The sequence below is a fragment of the Branchiostoma belcheri genome, unplaced genomic scaffold (assembly GCF_001625305.1).
Source record: "Branchiostoma belcheri isolate BF01 breed outbred unplaced genomic scaffold, Haploidv18h27 scaffold9, whole genome shotgun sequence".
NCBI classification, from domain to species: domain Eukaryota; kingdom Metazoa; phylum Chordata; class Leptocardii; order Amphioxiformes; family Branchiostomatidae; genus Branchiostoma; species Branchiostoma belcheri.
This window is the reverse complement of record NW_017804575.1, coordinates 5,341,413-5,359,187: the sequence shown is the minus strand read 5'-3', so window position 1 is coordinate 5,359,187 and position 17,775 is coordinate 5,341,413. Positions and strand designations below refer to the sequence as shown.

The window sequence follows — 17,775 nt, the reverse complement described above, 5'->3', positions numbered from 1 at the left end:
CACTGTTAATAGTGTTATGAATCAGCTTCAAATCATGTTTGTTATCTTTACTTCGATGCAAAACATATATACAACACTTCATGTGCAGTAAACATGTATGTTTCAAAAGAATATTTTGTCAATCACTGAGAACAAGCGGGCCGCAACACGTAGTACAGGTTATTTCTTAGTTTATTATTGTTTCATGGTGAGCCAAACTGTTCTGACAATTTACCCTAAAAGCTAGGGTGGTCTAAGCTGAAATTTGGTGTGTGGGTGAACATACAGAGTAAGTTCTAGACAGTTAAGGTCATTTTGCAATGGAAAACAATTCACAGAATGTGTCTAGGCATGATGGAGATTTGATGGAACCAATGAGTGGTAGCAGACTTGCAAAGTGGCCAAAAAAAAAAGATCTACGCAAGAAAAAAGTATCTTTTCCTTTGATGATTTGACATTGAAAATCAAAAGGGTCAGCTGCTTCCATTCATAAATATAGAATGCAACACGGGGTATTCCGTATCGCCCGAGGTATCGGCCCGACCGCGGGTCGGATCGCCCGACGGCCGCAGGCCGATCCGACTTGCAGGAGGGCCGGGACCGAGGGCGATGCGGAATACACCGTGTTGTATTTTATTTATGTCATACCCACCCAAGAAAACGCGCCTTTCAATGCAAGATGTGCCAAAAGTTGGTGCCCCTAAACCCTCACATGCAACAACACCAGTTCCAACGTTCGGATTCTGTATTCGAATTTTCGAAAGCGGCGCACACGGTTAGGACAAAACGCGTTCGAATTGTTCTATGGAAGCCATGGAGCCCGGGCCTTACCGTAAAGTACGGACCGGTCCGGAACCCGTTATCGAACGTTAACGGGTATGATATAAGTATACGTACATACCAAATTGTCATTTGTAAACCTCAAATTTGAAAGACTAAATTATCTTTTCAGTACTTCCCAAGACACCGATTCAACTTTCCTCAAAGTTTAATTGCCTGTAGTTGGAAATTCCATAGCCTTAAAACTCTCACGATCCAAGTTTCCAGTTTCAAAAATTTCCAGTGAACAGAAAGCCAAGGCCTTAAGAAAGGGCATGAAGACATCTGAAATGTGCTTTTGGCACAAGTTCTGCTGACTCAATGGCTACCCAAGTTGGGTAATGAACCACTATATAAATCTTGCCAATCTTTCCCTTCTTTGATGTACCTGGGACATTGCAAAGTGGTAGTGACGTCAAGGCTACAAATGGTGCTTTGTTCATATGTGCCTCACGATTCATAAAGCCGATCTCAAGGTATGCAAGGATTTCAACCCATTAAACGTGTACTTCAAGGTGCATCATGATTTGGCCCAGGAAAGGCTGAAATGCCTGCATTCTCTGAGGGGTGGTCCTAATAAAAAGGGATGTGAGGTTCTGGAGGACACATTTTTCCATTTAATTCCAACATCAAGTTCACTGCAAAGACCCTGATCTCCACTTAAGTATAATTCAAAAAGAATGGAAAATGAATCAAAATGGTTTAAGCTTTGTAACTCAATATCCTGCAGTGCTACCTCTACTTAGTATGTTATCCTTAATGTTTTTGTTTGAAGGGTTGGTAGGTTGCTTTGGTGGGGCTACCAAGACAAGACAAGGTTGGTTTGCTTCAGGAACCACTTTTATGAAGTATGAGTGGAATTCTAAGACTTCTTTTTGTCTGTAGAGTCTCTATTGAAGGGCACTGAATAAGTGACACACATTTTGATGGAAAAAAGGTATATCTAAATCTGGGTCATCAAGAGTTTGACATAAGGTGTGTGTGACATAAATAAACTCGTCAAGAGTTCTTTTTAACTTTATCCCAACTGAGGTTGTCGCATTGACTGCAGATTGCTATAAATAATATTGATATAAAGGTGTTACAGTAGAAATGTTACCTTGCTGTTCCAGTGCCTCCTGTGTTACGACAGGCTGAACCACAGTTGTCCACAATCAGGGTGCCGTCCTGAAAAACAAAAGAAATTGTTGTTCTTTATTAAATTCTGTCGAAACCTGTGCTTTATGATACACATAATACATGTGTACAGCGCATAGAGTGGCTTCATTCATGTATTGTATTGTCACTCATTAACAATTCTCTAATTACAATGACATGGTTATTAATATGCTCTTGGGTGATATTGAGAAAGTTATCACAATTTTGGCGATAATTTCTTTATTGATCCTGATTTGTTTCGTTTTACTGAGCACGCCCATATCGATGCAAGATATGATGATGAATTGTCAAGAACATAATCAATGTGTGTGGGCCAACCTGCACACACCATATCCAATCCCTCTGTACAGTCATTGTGTTGAAACGTTGAAAGAGATTGTAATTCATTCCTAAACCATTCATCTTTCCAATGTCAAGAACAAACCTAATCCTTTTAAAGGAGGCAGCAACGAACAACCTACTTAAACCATCACGACGTCACCTTACAGGATATACATATTGACCAAGAAGGAAAACATGGACTTGTAGAAGTAGAATTTGTCTTCAAGAACAAACACATTTTCCTCTAGATGTCAGGACTTGGAGCCTAACGTGTGACGGAAAAGTGCCGTCGCGAAACGGCACGACGACACAGTACATAAAGTACGAGTCAAGTCAACAGTGACTCGGCCCAGACAACAAAAGAGGCAAGGTCTTTCAGGGGATCGCACCCTGGTCTCGGGTGTCAGACTTTTATTTCCACATCCACGCTTGACGTACATTGTACGTGGCACCTGTGCAGGAAGTCGACTCAGAGTTTGCTCGCTGTCAGGACAGAATGTTGGGATGTTTGTGGGTCTGTCAGCGGAATCCGGGTTGGGCTTTCTCCGTTTCCTTTTTTAGCGTTTACTGTCCTCAGACAAAACACGGATAGGTCAAGGTAGACAAAATTTGGAACTTTTAAACCTTGTTCACTGTCTCGCCCACGACAATGTCATCAGGCAAGTCAGCGTTTGTAATTCGATTAGCTTTGGAGAGAATCTAGGACAGTCCTTATAAATCCAGTCATGGGCTTTTCCGTAATCTTTTTCTCTTTAACAGGTTGTTGTGTTTGAGGCGTCACCTGTTTGGTCAAGCTGGGTGAAAGGTCACAGGATCTCTGGGTGCTTGAAGATGAATTCAAGACAGGAAATGTCCTGATGTTAGAAGTGACAGATTTTTTCCTATAAATCACCACTTAAAGATGACAGCTGTCAATCAACCTTTAAGCCCTCCCCTTTCCCACTTGCCAACTGCCCCCTCCCTCCTCCCACCCCTACAAACACCAAACAAGTGGGACAAACTCAACTCTGTGTGACCAACATGGTGGAAAAACAACAGCAAACACACAAGCTGAGCAGGCAAACATTGCAGCAGGACCCAAAATACTTTGGTCAACAGTTAATTGGAGCTCAGGCAATCTTAGAACCTAGACGCAAGCTGCTACCACAGCCAAAACTTTCTTTAAAGTTACAATACACCCCTGCAAACAATACAAAGACATACTCTTAATGATAGTCATAACTATATGTCCTTATATTTTCATCTGTACATAGAAAAAGTTTAATCCTTCGCATATCATACAGTTAGGTACGTGTAGTTTAGAATAGCCTTAATTCTCCACTTGTGTTTACAAATTTTGTTTTTTGTTTGCTGTTAAAATAACAGGGTCTACGTAGTTCAGTTTCCTCTTTCCAATGTTGGAAAAAGTGGAAATTGATACATCATGACAGATTGCCTAAAAAACCAAGAGAAGAATTGTCCCCTAAAGCCGGCTGTCTACCTGTGTTATGTGGGTGGAGTATGGGGCTAATAGAAAGCCATCACCTGGAAGAACTAGGATCTCGAAGGGCATACAGTCGATTTAGAGTTGGCACGACAGTAGGCAAAATTCTCAAGTGTGCTATGCAGTCGTTAAAGACATTTCTAACACTGGGGAAAGCCCTCGCGAGAAAAAAAACTAACTGGCAGGTGGTTTGACTTTACCTCGAGTAACCATGGTTACAATTAAACAAAACTCTTAACTAACAACCATTGTTTTGTTTTGTTTTACAGTTCGCCTAAGGTCATCATCGAGTTCTTGTCTTTGCCAGTATGCCCCTCCCACAAGAAGAAAAACACAAGAAACCGAACCATTTTCTTAAAAGCGTGAGGGGGCTCCATTCTTGCCTTCTCTACCCCCCATTATTCTGTAAGTCAGTTTTTATAAAGGGTGGGCACTTGATGTAATTCTGAGTATTGTATGGCGGAAAAGCTGCCCAAACATCGGTGGGTTTTTAAGGGGGAGCAGCCAATGCCTTGGCCTCGGCTCAACAGTACGCTCGAATGGAGGGAATCAATTAACGGCCGGGGCAGTTGGCCAACATGAAACCCTGTCATGGTAGGGCGAGCGCTAGGTGGTACATGTACCTGGCTTGGCAACAAAAGAGGGGATACTTTAGTTTATGGTTGTCTACTGAAATGTTTGATGTACACTACTGATAATTAGTGTATAAATATAGGTAGTATACAAATAAAGGTTGAAAAAAAAATAATCATACATTTTGTGGGGACTTGATTTTGCAGTCAAAAGGGAAAAGAGGATTCTGCAGTGTTTGTTTTGTGTTGTTTTAAGATTTATCAGACAACCAAAAAAAAAAAAACTTGCAGCAATGACACATACATTGTACAGTATAGTACATGTACATACATGTAGGTTCAAATTGTGGTGGGTAGAGTCCTTTGCTCTTTTTGAGAAGTACTGTAAACAATGGACCTGAAAAATAACTTAGTAGCTCAGAACAACCAGTGGCAAGTACAACAGAGGAAATACAAAGGCAGTGCGGGATTTGAACTCTGAACCTTCTGATCCAAAACCAGGGTCACTAACTACAGGTCCAGTGCCCGTTATACATGCACAGTGTGGAAATAAACATCGACCTTCTGTAAGAAATAAGGAAACTGAACTGGTAATATTACCCCGTTTACGAAACACAGACAGGTGAGACAAAGATCCACAAATAAAGGAGCCAGGTGACCAGAACAACCTGCCTTTTACCTGAGTGAAGAAAGTGTTGAAGGAATGTGGCTTGTGGAACACCTGATATGGTATCACAAAACACAGATTACCATCTGTACAATCAGAGTCCACCTGGCTAGAGTTTCAAACCATTTCTTCGCTACACATGCATGGCATTTTTGTCGATGCAACAGTTAAAAAATGTAGTTAAGCACTTAGTTAGTTTAGAGCAACCCTGTACGTGGCAGTTATCTTGTGGTTGCGCTACTTGTCTGGCCACAAGACCGCGCTAACTGTGATATCACTGCTGGCTATATAACTGTCGTTATTTGTTGTCTTGAATCAATAACTCTCACAATGTTAATAAGTTGACTTGCCTTGTACTTTTTAAGTTTATTTATTTGTTTCTCAAATTGTATTATGATGTGATTTGATTACTTTTTGTATTGTTTTGTCATTTTATTGGTATGGCGGCTTTGAAAAGGTGTTTCATGTCAGAAACACCTGTTTCGCCATGCCATCCACAGTGCATATTGTACGTGGTAAAACTTAATAAATGAATAAATAAATAAAGCACTTAACGTACTAACCAAATCACAATGTCCCCTTTAAAGGACTAACTAAAGGAATAGACAGGGATTTAAATCCCTGACCTTGCAATACAGAAGTTGGATTGTTAACCACTACACCTCAGCACACACCACCTGTCTTTCAGGCAAACACCTGAACTGTTTACAAACTACAGGATGCAGGGATATCCCGCATGTACAGCTGTAGTCTAACCCTTCAGGTGATACACAAGTTACTTCCTGCTACACTGTAAATGAAGAGGCCGAGAAAGAGAACTTGAGGGGAAACATCCTTGATGATTTCAGCAAATACAGTATTGCTTGTAGCCTAGGTAACCAGGTAAACACAATAATACATAGTTTTGTAAAAATGTCCACCAATCAATATTTTGAAGAAACGATGCTTGCATCTCGCAAAAACATTATAAAAAGCTAAGGAAAGCAGAGTTTATGTAGGAAGAGCCAAGAAAAGGGGAAATATTTGACATGTCCAAGTCTTGGTCATTTGGCTGCCTACATGTAGATAGGCCTCCAGCCTACAAGAGGTGACCTTCAAATTTATGACTTAAGCCTGTGAATTAGCTGTGGATTAGAGAGGATTAAGAGAGATCAGGAAGTGTCAGAGCAAGGAGGTCCGATCCCTACCTTGTAATATCTTATCTAAAACAGTGTAGAAGAACATTGATAAAATCTTTTAACCAGGTGGTAGGAAAAATTTAATTCTGGACCTGGTGGTACAATTGTGAATAATCTTACTCCTCTGGCAAGGCATCTACCATATTTGGGCCATTCTTTCCTAGAACTATCGCAGAGTGGAACTCACTGTCACCAAGTACAGTAGGGGCATTGTCAATAGATAGCTTTAAACAATGTCTAGAGCTAGAAGTTCAAGGGTTAGGTGTAACAAGTCGATCGGTGTAATATAGCCAGCTGCCGCCGCGCCGCGTGCCTGCGAAGCTGGTGTGTTACGCCGAAAGGCGGTTATACAGGCTTTACAGATACAGATTTTCTACTGTATCTAACCACAGAGAAGTCTGATATAGACTATGATTCAGCAAAGAATTTCCTCCCTGGTCAAATAAAGGAAACCACTGATTTATATACCCCATATAGTTCTGATCCGTCCCTGAGCTATTCCGGACATTCTGTAACCAAAATGATCGTTTACTACTCGAGATTGTTCATCATTTGTGTGGATTACCCATTTTTCATGTTTTAGTACACATACCTCAGGCTAAACAGTGACTTGTTTACCAGATTCTATTAGTCTGTTGTTGGGCTGAAAACCTTGCAATATTATTGTCAAACTTAAGTGAATCGAGGTACAATAATTTTGACAAAAGCAGCCAACAGACAATTTTTGATAGAGTACTGAAACTATTATATTTAGTATAATTCATTTTCACTATTTACCTTCGCCGAGAAGGTTATGTTTTCGTTGGCGTTCGTGTGTCTGTGTGTGTGTGTGTGTGTGTGAGCACGATAACTCAAGAAGGCTAAGATGGATTGTCTTGATACTTGGTAGGTGGGTAGGTCTTCATGAGACGTGGAACTGATTAGATTTTGGGCCCCCTAATGGCTTGTTATGGTACTGCAGCTGAACTTCCGGTTTTGATATCTCGTGATCTAGACATGCTAGGGTGACGAAATTTGGATGGTAGGTAGCTCTTGTGCTGGGGAACAAGTGACGTGAGTTTGGACCCCCTAGCGGCTTGCTCTGGAATTGCAGGGGCATTAGTTGAAAAATGTTTAAAGGCGGATAACTCAAGAACCGATTGATGGATCGTCGTGATTTTTGGCATGTAGGTAGCTGAAGTGATGCTTGACATAATGTTATTACAATTATGCAAATATTAATGTAATTTGCATAATTAATAAGGAAAGTGTGTATATCAGCTGCATTCCATGATAGGACTATTCAAGCTTGTGATATATGTAATGCAGAACGGCAGAAATACAGGCAGATATCTATTATGCAAATGAAGACTTAATTTGCATAATTAACGAGAAAATGTTATAATTACATAGTGGTAATGTCTGGAATTTCATACTTGGGATATTTGAAAGTTATGTGAAGGTGAACATTATCAAACATAATTTATTCAAATAAGGACCTCATTTGCATAGTTTATGAGGACATGCTATAATGGCATGCATTGATAAGATAAGACTGTCTTCTGGTGTAGAATATGATCAACAGATATAATTGATGCAATATAGGATCCTATTCGCACAATCAGGGGGATTCATTTATAATTTCTTAATCATAAAGGCTAACATCATTTGGCGAAGGTATGAGATCGTGGAACTCTAGTTCTAAATGATATCATATATCTACACAATATAGAGTACTGGTGTAAACAATTTTGCATGCAATCATTCAAAACAGTCAATAGAGATAGGTGTCTACATGTACAACATGTATGTTTTTCTATGTTTTAATATATTAGGCCACACCAATTTAATTTCTTGGTTAACGGATTTTTCTAGAAAAATAATGGAGCGGGCATGCGAAAAAAAAATAAAAATAAAAACAGGCCTAGGCATCCTATTATGGTCCAAAATGGTACGATAGGAGCCATGAAGTCAACACACCAGGCTGGTTCAAAATCTAAACAATGAATTTTGAACTTTTAATGATACCATTGCATTGAAAGATGGAATAACTGTAACAACTAGGATAAAAAGGACTGTTTTCAACTGTTCAGGGCAAAATATGAGCATTTTGCAGGTGATTCTGAATTTTTATTTTCATTTGCAAATCAGAAAAAAATGAAGCGGGCGAATCCGTTAACCAAGAAATTAAATTGGTGTGGCCTTATGAACACAATTTTCACCTGATATCCACAAAAACGGAACTTTCAAAACCCTATGTAACTATTTGCTATCAGCCTGCTAAGCGTTTAAAACCCAGACTGTCTTTCTTTTGCCTAATGGACAATTGTTTGTGGCCTTCCATGCATGCAAGTACACCTCTACATTTGGTAACTCCCTCCCAAAAAACTGGTACTACCAGTTTTCACATCTTTTGTGTAGGACATATGACCCGAGCATGCCCACATATTAGTTTGCACTGTTACACACTTCTGCCTTTGAAGACTGTAATAGTCCTGTTGCCCTCATCTTTTGGGTCACCGGCGGTAGCTGATTGTTAGTGAAGAGTTATTCCCCCAGGCAAAATTCATAAGGACACCTGCAGTCTAGTTATGATTCATGATTTAGGCCAGAATAATGAGACATTTTGGTTGTCTGCTTGTCAGAAACGATAACGCATTTCAGTAGTATTCTGTGTTAGGCTGACAGTATGTGTCATAAAATATATGATTTTTTTTCACAAACATTTTCTAGTAAAATGACTGCAGATTCTTTATCTTTCCAGATCAGTGGCTGGTTGCCATATCAGCTATCTTGTACTTTGCAAGATAAGGAATCTGCGTCACTGGTCTCAGCTTTCTTGTGAGATAAGGAGTTGGCGTGACTGGTTTAAGGCTTGCTTGCGGGTCCATCTTCCCAGTGTATGATTGTCAGTCTACTATTCTACAAACAGTAGAAAAGCAAAGCTCTTAGCACTTAGGGGTGTTAAGATGCACATTCTGATAGTTGTCAGGCATTCTTATCAGTTGTACTTTTACAATGCGAAGTGCCTTGGGCCACGCAGGGATCTTAACACATGTATACAGGTAGACTTCACCTGTAGATTTGGGTCACCTGGCAGACAAGACCACTGATGTTCACTTAGGCCACACCAATTTAATTTCTTGGTTAACGGATTTTTCTAGAAAAATAATGGAGCGGGCGGGCGAAAAAAATAAAATAAAACAGGCCTAGGCATCGTATTATGGCCCAAAATGGTACGACAGGAGCCATGAAGTCAACACACCAGGCTGGTTCAAAATTTAAACAATGAATTTTGAACTTTTAATGATACCATTGCATTGAAAGATGGAATAACTGTAACAACTAGGATGAAAAGGTCTGTTTTCAACTGTTCAGGGCAAAATATGAGCATTTTGCAGTTGATTCTGGATTTTTATTTTTATTTGCAAATCTGAAAAAATGAAGCGGCGAATCCGTTAACCAAGAAATTAAATTGGTGTGGCCTTAGGCACTGTGATAAGAAAGCGTTGGTCCTAGCACTTTTGTGTAACAGTACGAAATGTAATCTTTTAGTTTAAGCTTTAAAACCAGTTAAAACTTGGAAAATCCTTTAGTTTATGTTTTAAAACCAGTTTGGAAAATCCTTTAGTTTATGTTTTAAAACCAGTTAAAATTTGGAAAATCCTTTAGTTTATGTTTTACAACCAGTTAAAATTTGGAAAATCCTTTAGTTTATGTTTTAAAACCAGTTAAAATTTGGAAAATCCTTTAGTTTATGTTTTAAAACCAGTTAAAATTTGGAAAATCCGCCAAACAACTTCAAGGCAAATATCTTGTGTATTCTATTCTTGTATGACTAGTATAGAATAGTACATCAGGAATCACTGTGAATATACATTAACTGCACTTACTACAACAGAACTGTTTTGATTGCAAACTTAAAACTCAGAGAACGACTCCTTCCCCTACCACAAATTTAGGTTGTAGAATACGGAAATAAATGAATTAACAGTAAAGTGTTCTATCCCTATGGACTATTCTGCCAGGACAAGGTAGGAAGAGAAACTAAGAATACCTTTCCAGCATTCAAATAAATACCCACAGCATTCACACATCTAGAGTGTCTAAAACAACACAACCATAGGTCCCAGCAAACAGAGCTTGCAGGTGAGTTTACTGAGCTGCTTGTGTTGACAGTCTGAGATGGCAGGCCTCCTTGTCCCCTTTGGGTAAGCCTGAAGTAATCCCCTCACTATACTGGCTCATAAAGTCTAAGCCTGTTCATTGCTGTAGCATTAAGTCATCACTATATTAATGTCAGTCATAACAAACACTAAGGCCACACCAAATTAATTTCTTGGTTAACGGATTCGCCCGCTTAATTTTTTTCTTATTTGCAAATAAAAATAAAAATTCAGAATCAACTAGAAATGCTCATATTTTGCCCTGAACAGTTGAAAACAGTCCTTTTCTTCCTAGTTGTTACAGTTATTCCATCTTTCAATGCAGTGGTATCAGAAAAGTACAAAATTCATTGTTTAAATTTTGAACCAGCCTGGTGTGTTGACTTCATGGCTCCTACATGTATCTTTTGGGCCATAATAGGATGCCTAGGCTTGTTTTTATTTTTATTTTTTTTCGCCCGCCCGCTCCATTATTTTTCTAGAAACATCCGTTAACCAAGAAATTAAATTGGTGTGGCCTAATAATGGAATAGCTTGTGGACCATCTAACAGTAAACTACATCTCCGTAGGGAATTTTAAAAGCAAATTAAAAACTTTACGTGCAACTTTCTAATCTCTTTCTAAGACTCGCTGAAAAATGTCTTTTTTTTCTTTAACATTGTTCTGAGGAAGATAACATTTCCACAACACATCTAGATTAATAATAATAATAGGTTTGATTTCTGATATTCACTTAACAAAATCACCACTTGGTAAAGCAAGGATATTAATATTCATCATGTAAAGAAACCAAAATTCAAGTTCTATCTATTTTCACTGTGCAACAGGCATCAGTATATATTGATTTTACACAACTTTGAATTTTCCTGGTCTATGAAATACCTTTGCTGGAATCCACTACAAGATTAGAACCCAGACTTACGAAGACAAACAAGATTTCTAGAGGCAAACTAACTCCAGCCAGGTCCGATTCTGTTAGCTCTGCAAAATTCCCAATCAGAGGCAACTTCTCCATGGACGGGGATCCCAGGTGGACGGAAGAATTAGGAAAATCCAGTGTTTGGACTGAATTAAGGTGCTCTAATCCCTGCAGATTAGCCAAGCTCTCACGGCATCTGCATTCCAGCCATTCCGTTGCCAGCCTTACAAGAAAGTGTGCAACCAAGTTGAAAAGAATTCCAACATTAAAGGCAAAACACAGACATGTTGTTTTCTGACAACAGTCTCCGGATTTGTTGTGCCAATTTTTGCATTGTGACTTCTGCTGCCAAAACAAGAAAATCACGTCAAAATTGAAATTTCTGCCATTTCATTAACACCTCATTTAAGGAGTGTATCCGACCAAGTAAAAAAATTCCGGCTGAAGGCACTTAGCTGGTATTGTTTTTTCAGCAACAATCGAAGAATTTGTTGATAGGCAATCTTTCCATTGTGACCACTGATGCCAAAACAAGAACATCATGCCAAAAAGCTATCCATCGGATCAGGAGTTTTGTTCCCTTTTTGACTGCCATTGTTTTTTCTTTTTGTTCATGATGCAAAGTCATCCTAATTATGATTCACAACAAAGATTAGGTCAACTTCAAAGAGACCCCAAAGCTCTATCAGACCAATGTCAAGGTGAGCAGTATTGTTTCTGTTCCTGTTTACAAAGCTTTGTGGCAATGTCTCACTATTGCTCGCAGATGAAACAATGACAGGACACACCTGTTTTGTTTATTTAGCATTCCAGCAATGCTCAAAGCATGCAGATTGAAAATGCTGACCTAAAGGATGTTCACCTGGGGCAGCCATCTGAAGATACAGTCTAACAGGTGGCCACAAGCCATCTGAAGATACAGTCTAACAGGTGGCCACAAGCCATCTGAAGATACAGTCTAACAGGTGGCCACAAGCCATCTGAAGATACAGTCTAACAGGTGGCCACAAGCCATCTGAAGATACAGTCTAACAGGTGGCCACAAGCCATCTGAAGATACAGTCTAACAGGTGGCCACAAGTTTATTGAAATGTCTTTCCAGGCCTTAGTACATAGCAATTTGCATAATGTATCAGTTATATGTTTTAATTAGTACTTCCTTTGATCTCAATGTGATGTTTGCACTTTCAATAGGTGTGACAATTTCATTCAAATCAAAACAGATCAGAAGGTACCCTACCTTTCCGTTCCTCCTGGCTGTGACCGTGTGCCACTGTCCGTCAGCCACGTTCCTATCCACCTCTATCCTGGTGATCCCATCTCCCAGCTGGTACGACAGTCGCAGCTTCCCCTCGATGATTTCCAGTGCGATGAAATCCGACGAGTCTGACTCTTCAGCATCGTAGTTGTACAAGAGGAGGGCGTTTGTCATGACGGTTGCGAATTCGATCATGATGTCGTTGTTACGCTGGTCCAGCACCGGGAACTGCATGTAGGAAACCTCTTCAAATCCGTAGCTGGTGATCTCACAGTTGTCTCCCTTCTCTCCGAACTGACACCGGCAGGAGTACGACGTCTGCCCGTCGGTGCACGTGCCGTTGTTGAGGCACGGCTGGGAGACGCAGTAGTCCACGTCAATTTCGCAGTTCTTCCCGGTGTAGCCTTGCGCACAGGAACAGGTGTAGTCGTTCAGCCCTTGCAGGCACTGCCCACCGTTCCGACAGGGGTTGCTGCTGCATTCGTCGACGTCGTTCTGGCATCTGTTGCCATGGTAACCAGGTGGGCATTCACAGCTGAAGGTGCCGATCTCGTCAGTACAGGTGCCTCCGTTAAGACAGGGGGTTGCATCGCACTCGTTTATCTCAGTCTCACAGCTATCCCCTGTGTAACCTGTGGGGCAACTACAGGTGAAACGGTTGCCTGTGTCCACAGACACGAAGATCACCGGATCGCTTTCCAGAATGTTCCTGGCCGAGGTGACCTGAAGGGATTTGCTACAGACGCCACCATGTTGGCATGGGTTGTCATCGCAAGGGTTAAAGTTCACAGCAACAATGGAAACACTTGCCCTGCTTTCGATGTTAGCCTTACTGTTTGTGATGGCCGTAGAAGCTTGCCGTGGCACCATGAACTGTTGGTTTGTTTGCTGAAGGGCAAGAATAAGGTCGAGATCTTCTCCAGTATTCTCCATGCTGTACAGAACGGTATTGAAGACCCCTGAAATGCCGTTTAGTGCGGTGATGAAGTTTGTATAGGAGTTCTTCAAAAAGTTGCTGGCAGTTACGTTGTCGAGCCTTACAATGATGCCATTGGCTACCGCGTCAGTGGTGAACTCTCGGAAATGGACGCTGACGGTGGATACTACAGAAGCGTGGACACCATCGTCTCCGCTCACTCGGAGAGTGTAGTCAGTTACTGTGTTGATTCGACCAGTGTTGAGATTACACAAGGAGGGGATGGCAAAGACCTGGGTGTTGCCTTGAGTGATGGTACAGCTAAATGTGTCACCAACGTCCGGATCAACTGGATGCACGTTTCCTATTGGTCCGCCTGGGAACGACCCATCCTGGCTGTGGATGTAGATGTCGACGGTACGCGGTGTGGACGGATTATCGTTGACATCCTCCACAACAATGTGGACTGTGTGGGTAGAGGACATGGAGGGGGACCCTGAATCGGTGGTCTCCACAATCAAGTAGAAGTCGCTCTGTTGCTCGCGGTCGATCAGACGGGTTGTGCTGAGTCGGCCACTGCTCTGTTCCAGGGTGAAGTACTGGGAGTTATGTCCTCCAATCAAACGGTACGAGAATGGTCCGCGGTTCGGATCGAGGTCAGGATCAGTGGCGCTGAGCGTCATCACTTCTGTTGGAGCACTGTTTTCTAGGACGTAACCTGTGACAGTTGGTGGATCGAATTCAGGGCCATTGTCGTTGATATCATCAATGTTAACAACAACGTAGGTTGTGCCTGTCGCCGGAGGAATACCAGAGTCTGTTGCGGTGACAGTAAGGTTGTAGGTATCAATAGTTTCCCGGTCCAGCTGACTTGCCGTGGTTATTATGCCGCTGATCTGGTTTATGCTAAAAGCAGTGCCCTCGTTCCCATCTTGGATGCCGTACACAAAGGATCTGAAATCTGCCCTCAAGTCGTTGTCAATAGCAGACACGGTGAGAACTGAGGTGCCAATGTTGTCTCCCTCACTCACATGCCCCTCATACAGGCTGAATTCGAACACAGGAGGGTCATTAGCATCAATGATGGTGATGTTCACTTGGACTTCGTCAATGTCATTACCAAGGATGCTGCCACGGTTTTTCGCAATGACGGACAGAATGATATGGCTGGACGTCTCCCTGTCAAGCCTCCGTGCTACAGTTATGGCTCCGCTCTCTAAACCAATGGCGAATCCTTTGTCGTTGCTGCTGCCCACAAGGATGTAGTCCACAATGCCATCAACTCCGTCGTCCCTGTCTGTCGCATACACTGTACCCACAGTTGTGCCTGTTTCCGCAGATTCTGAAATCTCGAAGGTGTATAGTCTCTGCAGGAAGACTGGAGCATACTCGTTCTCTCCTGAGAGGTGGATGTTAACAGTGCAGGTGCCAAACCTGGAGGATGCCTCCACATTGGTTGCTGTGACTTGCAGAGTGTACATCTGCTTCCGCTCGTAGTCCAGGCCTCCCTGGGAGGTGATCTCACCAGTAACTGGATCGATGATGAAGAGGTCCCGACCGTCTCCTCCAGTGATCTGGTACCTGATCGCAGCGTTAGCTCCAGTGTCTGCATCGGTGGCTGTTACCATGACGACAGACGTGCCGCTTGGAGAGTTCTCAGGAATGCTGGGGTCGTACGTTGCGGGGTCGAACATCGGGTCGTTGTCGTTAACATCTGTGAGGTCTACCATGAGGATGACAAAGCTCTCACGATAGAGGAGCCCGCGGTCACGAGCAGAGATGTTGAGGTGATACGTCGGCGTGGTTTCGTAGTCCAAGACCCCTGCAACTGTTACAGACCCCGTCCGAGGATCGATATAAAACTGTCCACGTTCGTCACCTCCAACGATGGAGTACCTGATCTCACCGTTGACACCTGCGTCTCTGTCTGTGGCTACGACAGTGAAGACGTGGCTGTTCATTGGGCGACTCTCCTCGATGGTCACCTGGTAGGATGGAGCGGAGAAATCTGGTGCGTACACATTGACGTTAGTCACGAGGATGGAGACATCTGTGGTGGTAGACAGAGCTGGGCTGCCCTGGTCGCGGGCTTGTTCCGTCACAGAGTACCAGACGTTCTGACGATTAGACAGGGATGAGCTGACTGAAACCCAGCCTGTTGTTCTGTCAATGTTGAACAGATCTGTTCCGTTGCCACCTGTGATGGAATACTCCACCTCAGCGTTGCTGCCAATGTCCTGGTTGTCCACAGCGTAGACTTGGATGATCATCTCTCCGATCTGTGCGTTTTCTGGCACAGGGCTGAAATACGACACCTCCTGGAAGACTGGTGCGTGGTCATTGGCGTCGATGACGTTAATGATCACGGTGACTTCTCCAGACAGAGGAGGGGTGCCACGGTCGGTGGCGATCACCACAAACTGGTGGTGGTTAGGGTTGGTGGTGCCAGTCCATTCGGGGACAAATTCCAGGGAATTCTTCGTCAAGATAGACCCAGTATTCTCATCAAGGCGGAAGTAATTTGAAAGGGTCTTCATGCGATAAAAGACTTCCGCATTCGTGCCTTCGTCTTCATCAGTTGCTACCAGTCTTGTTACCAGCTGGTTAGCACGGATCCCTTCTGGCAGGTTGCGTTCGAAAACGGGAGCACTGAAGCGAGGTGGGTTGTCGTTCACATCAAGTATAGTGATGGACAGTGGGGTGTTTGCTTCCCATGCAGAGTCTTCTGCTATGACAAGGAGCTGGTAGTGGTCACTGATTTCTCGATCCAGGGTGGATGCGACTGTGACATTCCCGCTGTCACGTCCCATGTTAAACTTGCCCCGAGCTTCTGCGTACTGCGAGTCTAGGGAGAACTTGTACTGGGCCATGGCATTGGTGCCAATGTCAGGATCTGTGGTGCTGACTTGTATGACAAATGAACCTATCGGTGAATCCTCATAGATGGAGGTGCTGTAGAGGTTCTGGAACTGCATGGGGTTGTCGTTCTTGTCTTCTACAGTAATGAGGACTGTAGCAGTGCCTGTCAGAGTTGGGGAGCCCTTATCAACTGCCTCCACTACAAGACTGTAGCTGTCCCGTTGCTCCCTGTCCAGGAATCTTCTGGTGCTGACCAGACCGGTGTTGGGGTCAACTTGGAAGGAGTTGTCCAAGTTTCCTGCAGCTCGGAGTCTGTATTCAAACTCTCCGTTTGACCCTGAGTCTGCATCAGAGGCAGACACTGTCACCACGCTTGTAAATGTTCCTTCGTTCTCTCCGACAGAGCCAACGTACGGATCTTGGGAAAAGATTGGCGGGTTGTCGTTTACATCAGTTAGGGCTATCCTCAGCCTGTGGTACCTGGATAACGCTGGGCTATCGCTGTCCCTCGCTTCCATCCATAGATTGAAAGAGCTTGTTTCCTCATAGTTCAGGCTCCTTCTCAGACGTACCTGGCCGGAAGGGATCACCTCAAACACGTCTCCCTTATTTCCACCCGCGATGTGGTACGTGATGGCATTTGCTGGTGATGGCTTTGACGAGCTGCCCTGTACAGAGGTGAGTACAGTCCCAACAGACTGTGTTTCTGGATAGTTAAACGTGTCAGTGCCCACACTGATAGTGGGGAAGCTTGCAGCAGGCTGGAAGCTGATGGTGACGCTGGCCGTATCCGTACCAGGATTGGGTCCGAGATCGCTGGCGGTGACCTGGAGGTTGTACTGGCTACTGGTGTCGCTGAGGGTCATCGCCGTGGAGATGACCCCGGTGACCCTGTCGATGCTGAAGCGGTTGGCGTCGCTGCCGGAGAGGGAGTAACGGACGTCGCCATTGGTGCCTTCATCTGGGTCGGTAGCGGAGGCAAGAGCCACAAATGTACCTGAAAAACATACAAAAACACAATTTGAGAACTCGTATTATAAAAAGGAAACCTTAGGCCTTAAAAAAAAATTATAATGAATTGTTTCATGAAATATGGTTCAAAAAGGAGGACTTCTATTGCCATGTAGAAAGTGACTTCCCAAATCTAATCAAAGAGATCAGTGTTCCAGTGTTCCTACATGTAAGTTGACAAGTTCTCCAAAGAACGGGCCATCACGTCAACTTGTCAAGCCAACATGACACAGTTGTTTCAGACAGACAGTAATGTGTTGTTTCGAGTGTGGCAGACATGAAGCACTCTCCCAGTACACAGGAAATACCTGGCCAAACTTAGCCGGGCCGGAAGCGGGGTGAGTACAGGAACACGCATGTCGATAGCAACAATTTGCAGCCCAAACTCTTCTGTGCTTTATCTGAGTAATTAGCAGAACATGATCCTGACCCCTTACTTCCTCTACCCATGGGGGAGGCTGGGCCTGAGACCACCATGTTGGATAACGG

At 43.0% G+C, this 17,775-nt stretch overlaps 1 protein-coding gene across 1 annotated transcript in view; it reads right to left on the bottom strand.

Moving 5' to 3' along the window:
- LOC109487846 (protocadherin Fat 4-like) overlaps positions 1-17,775 on the bottom strand; it is a 122,511-nt gene that overhangs the window by 6,057 nt on the left and 98,679 nt on the right. The window contains exons 8-9 of the mRNA XM_019791938.1: positions 12,483-17,272; positions 1,898-1,965 (exon numbers count right to left, since the gene is read on the bottom strand). Coding sequence (XP_019647497.1) covers positions 1,898-1,965; positions 12,483-17,272 — 4,858 coding nt within the window. The remainder of the gene's footprint in view (positions 1-1,897; positions 1,966-12,482; positions 17,273-17,775) is intronic.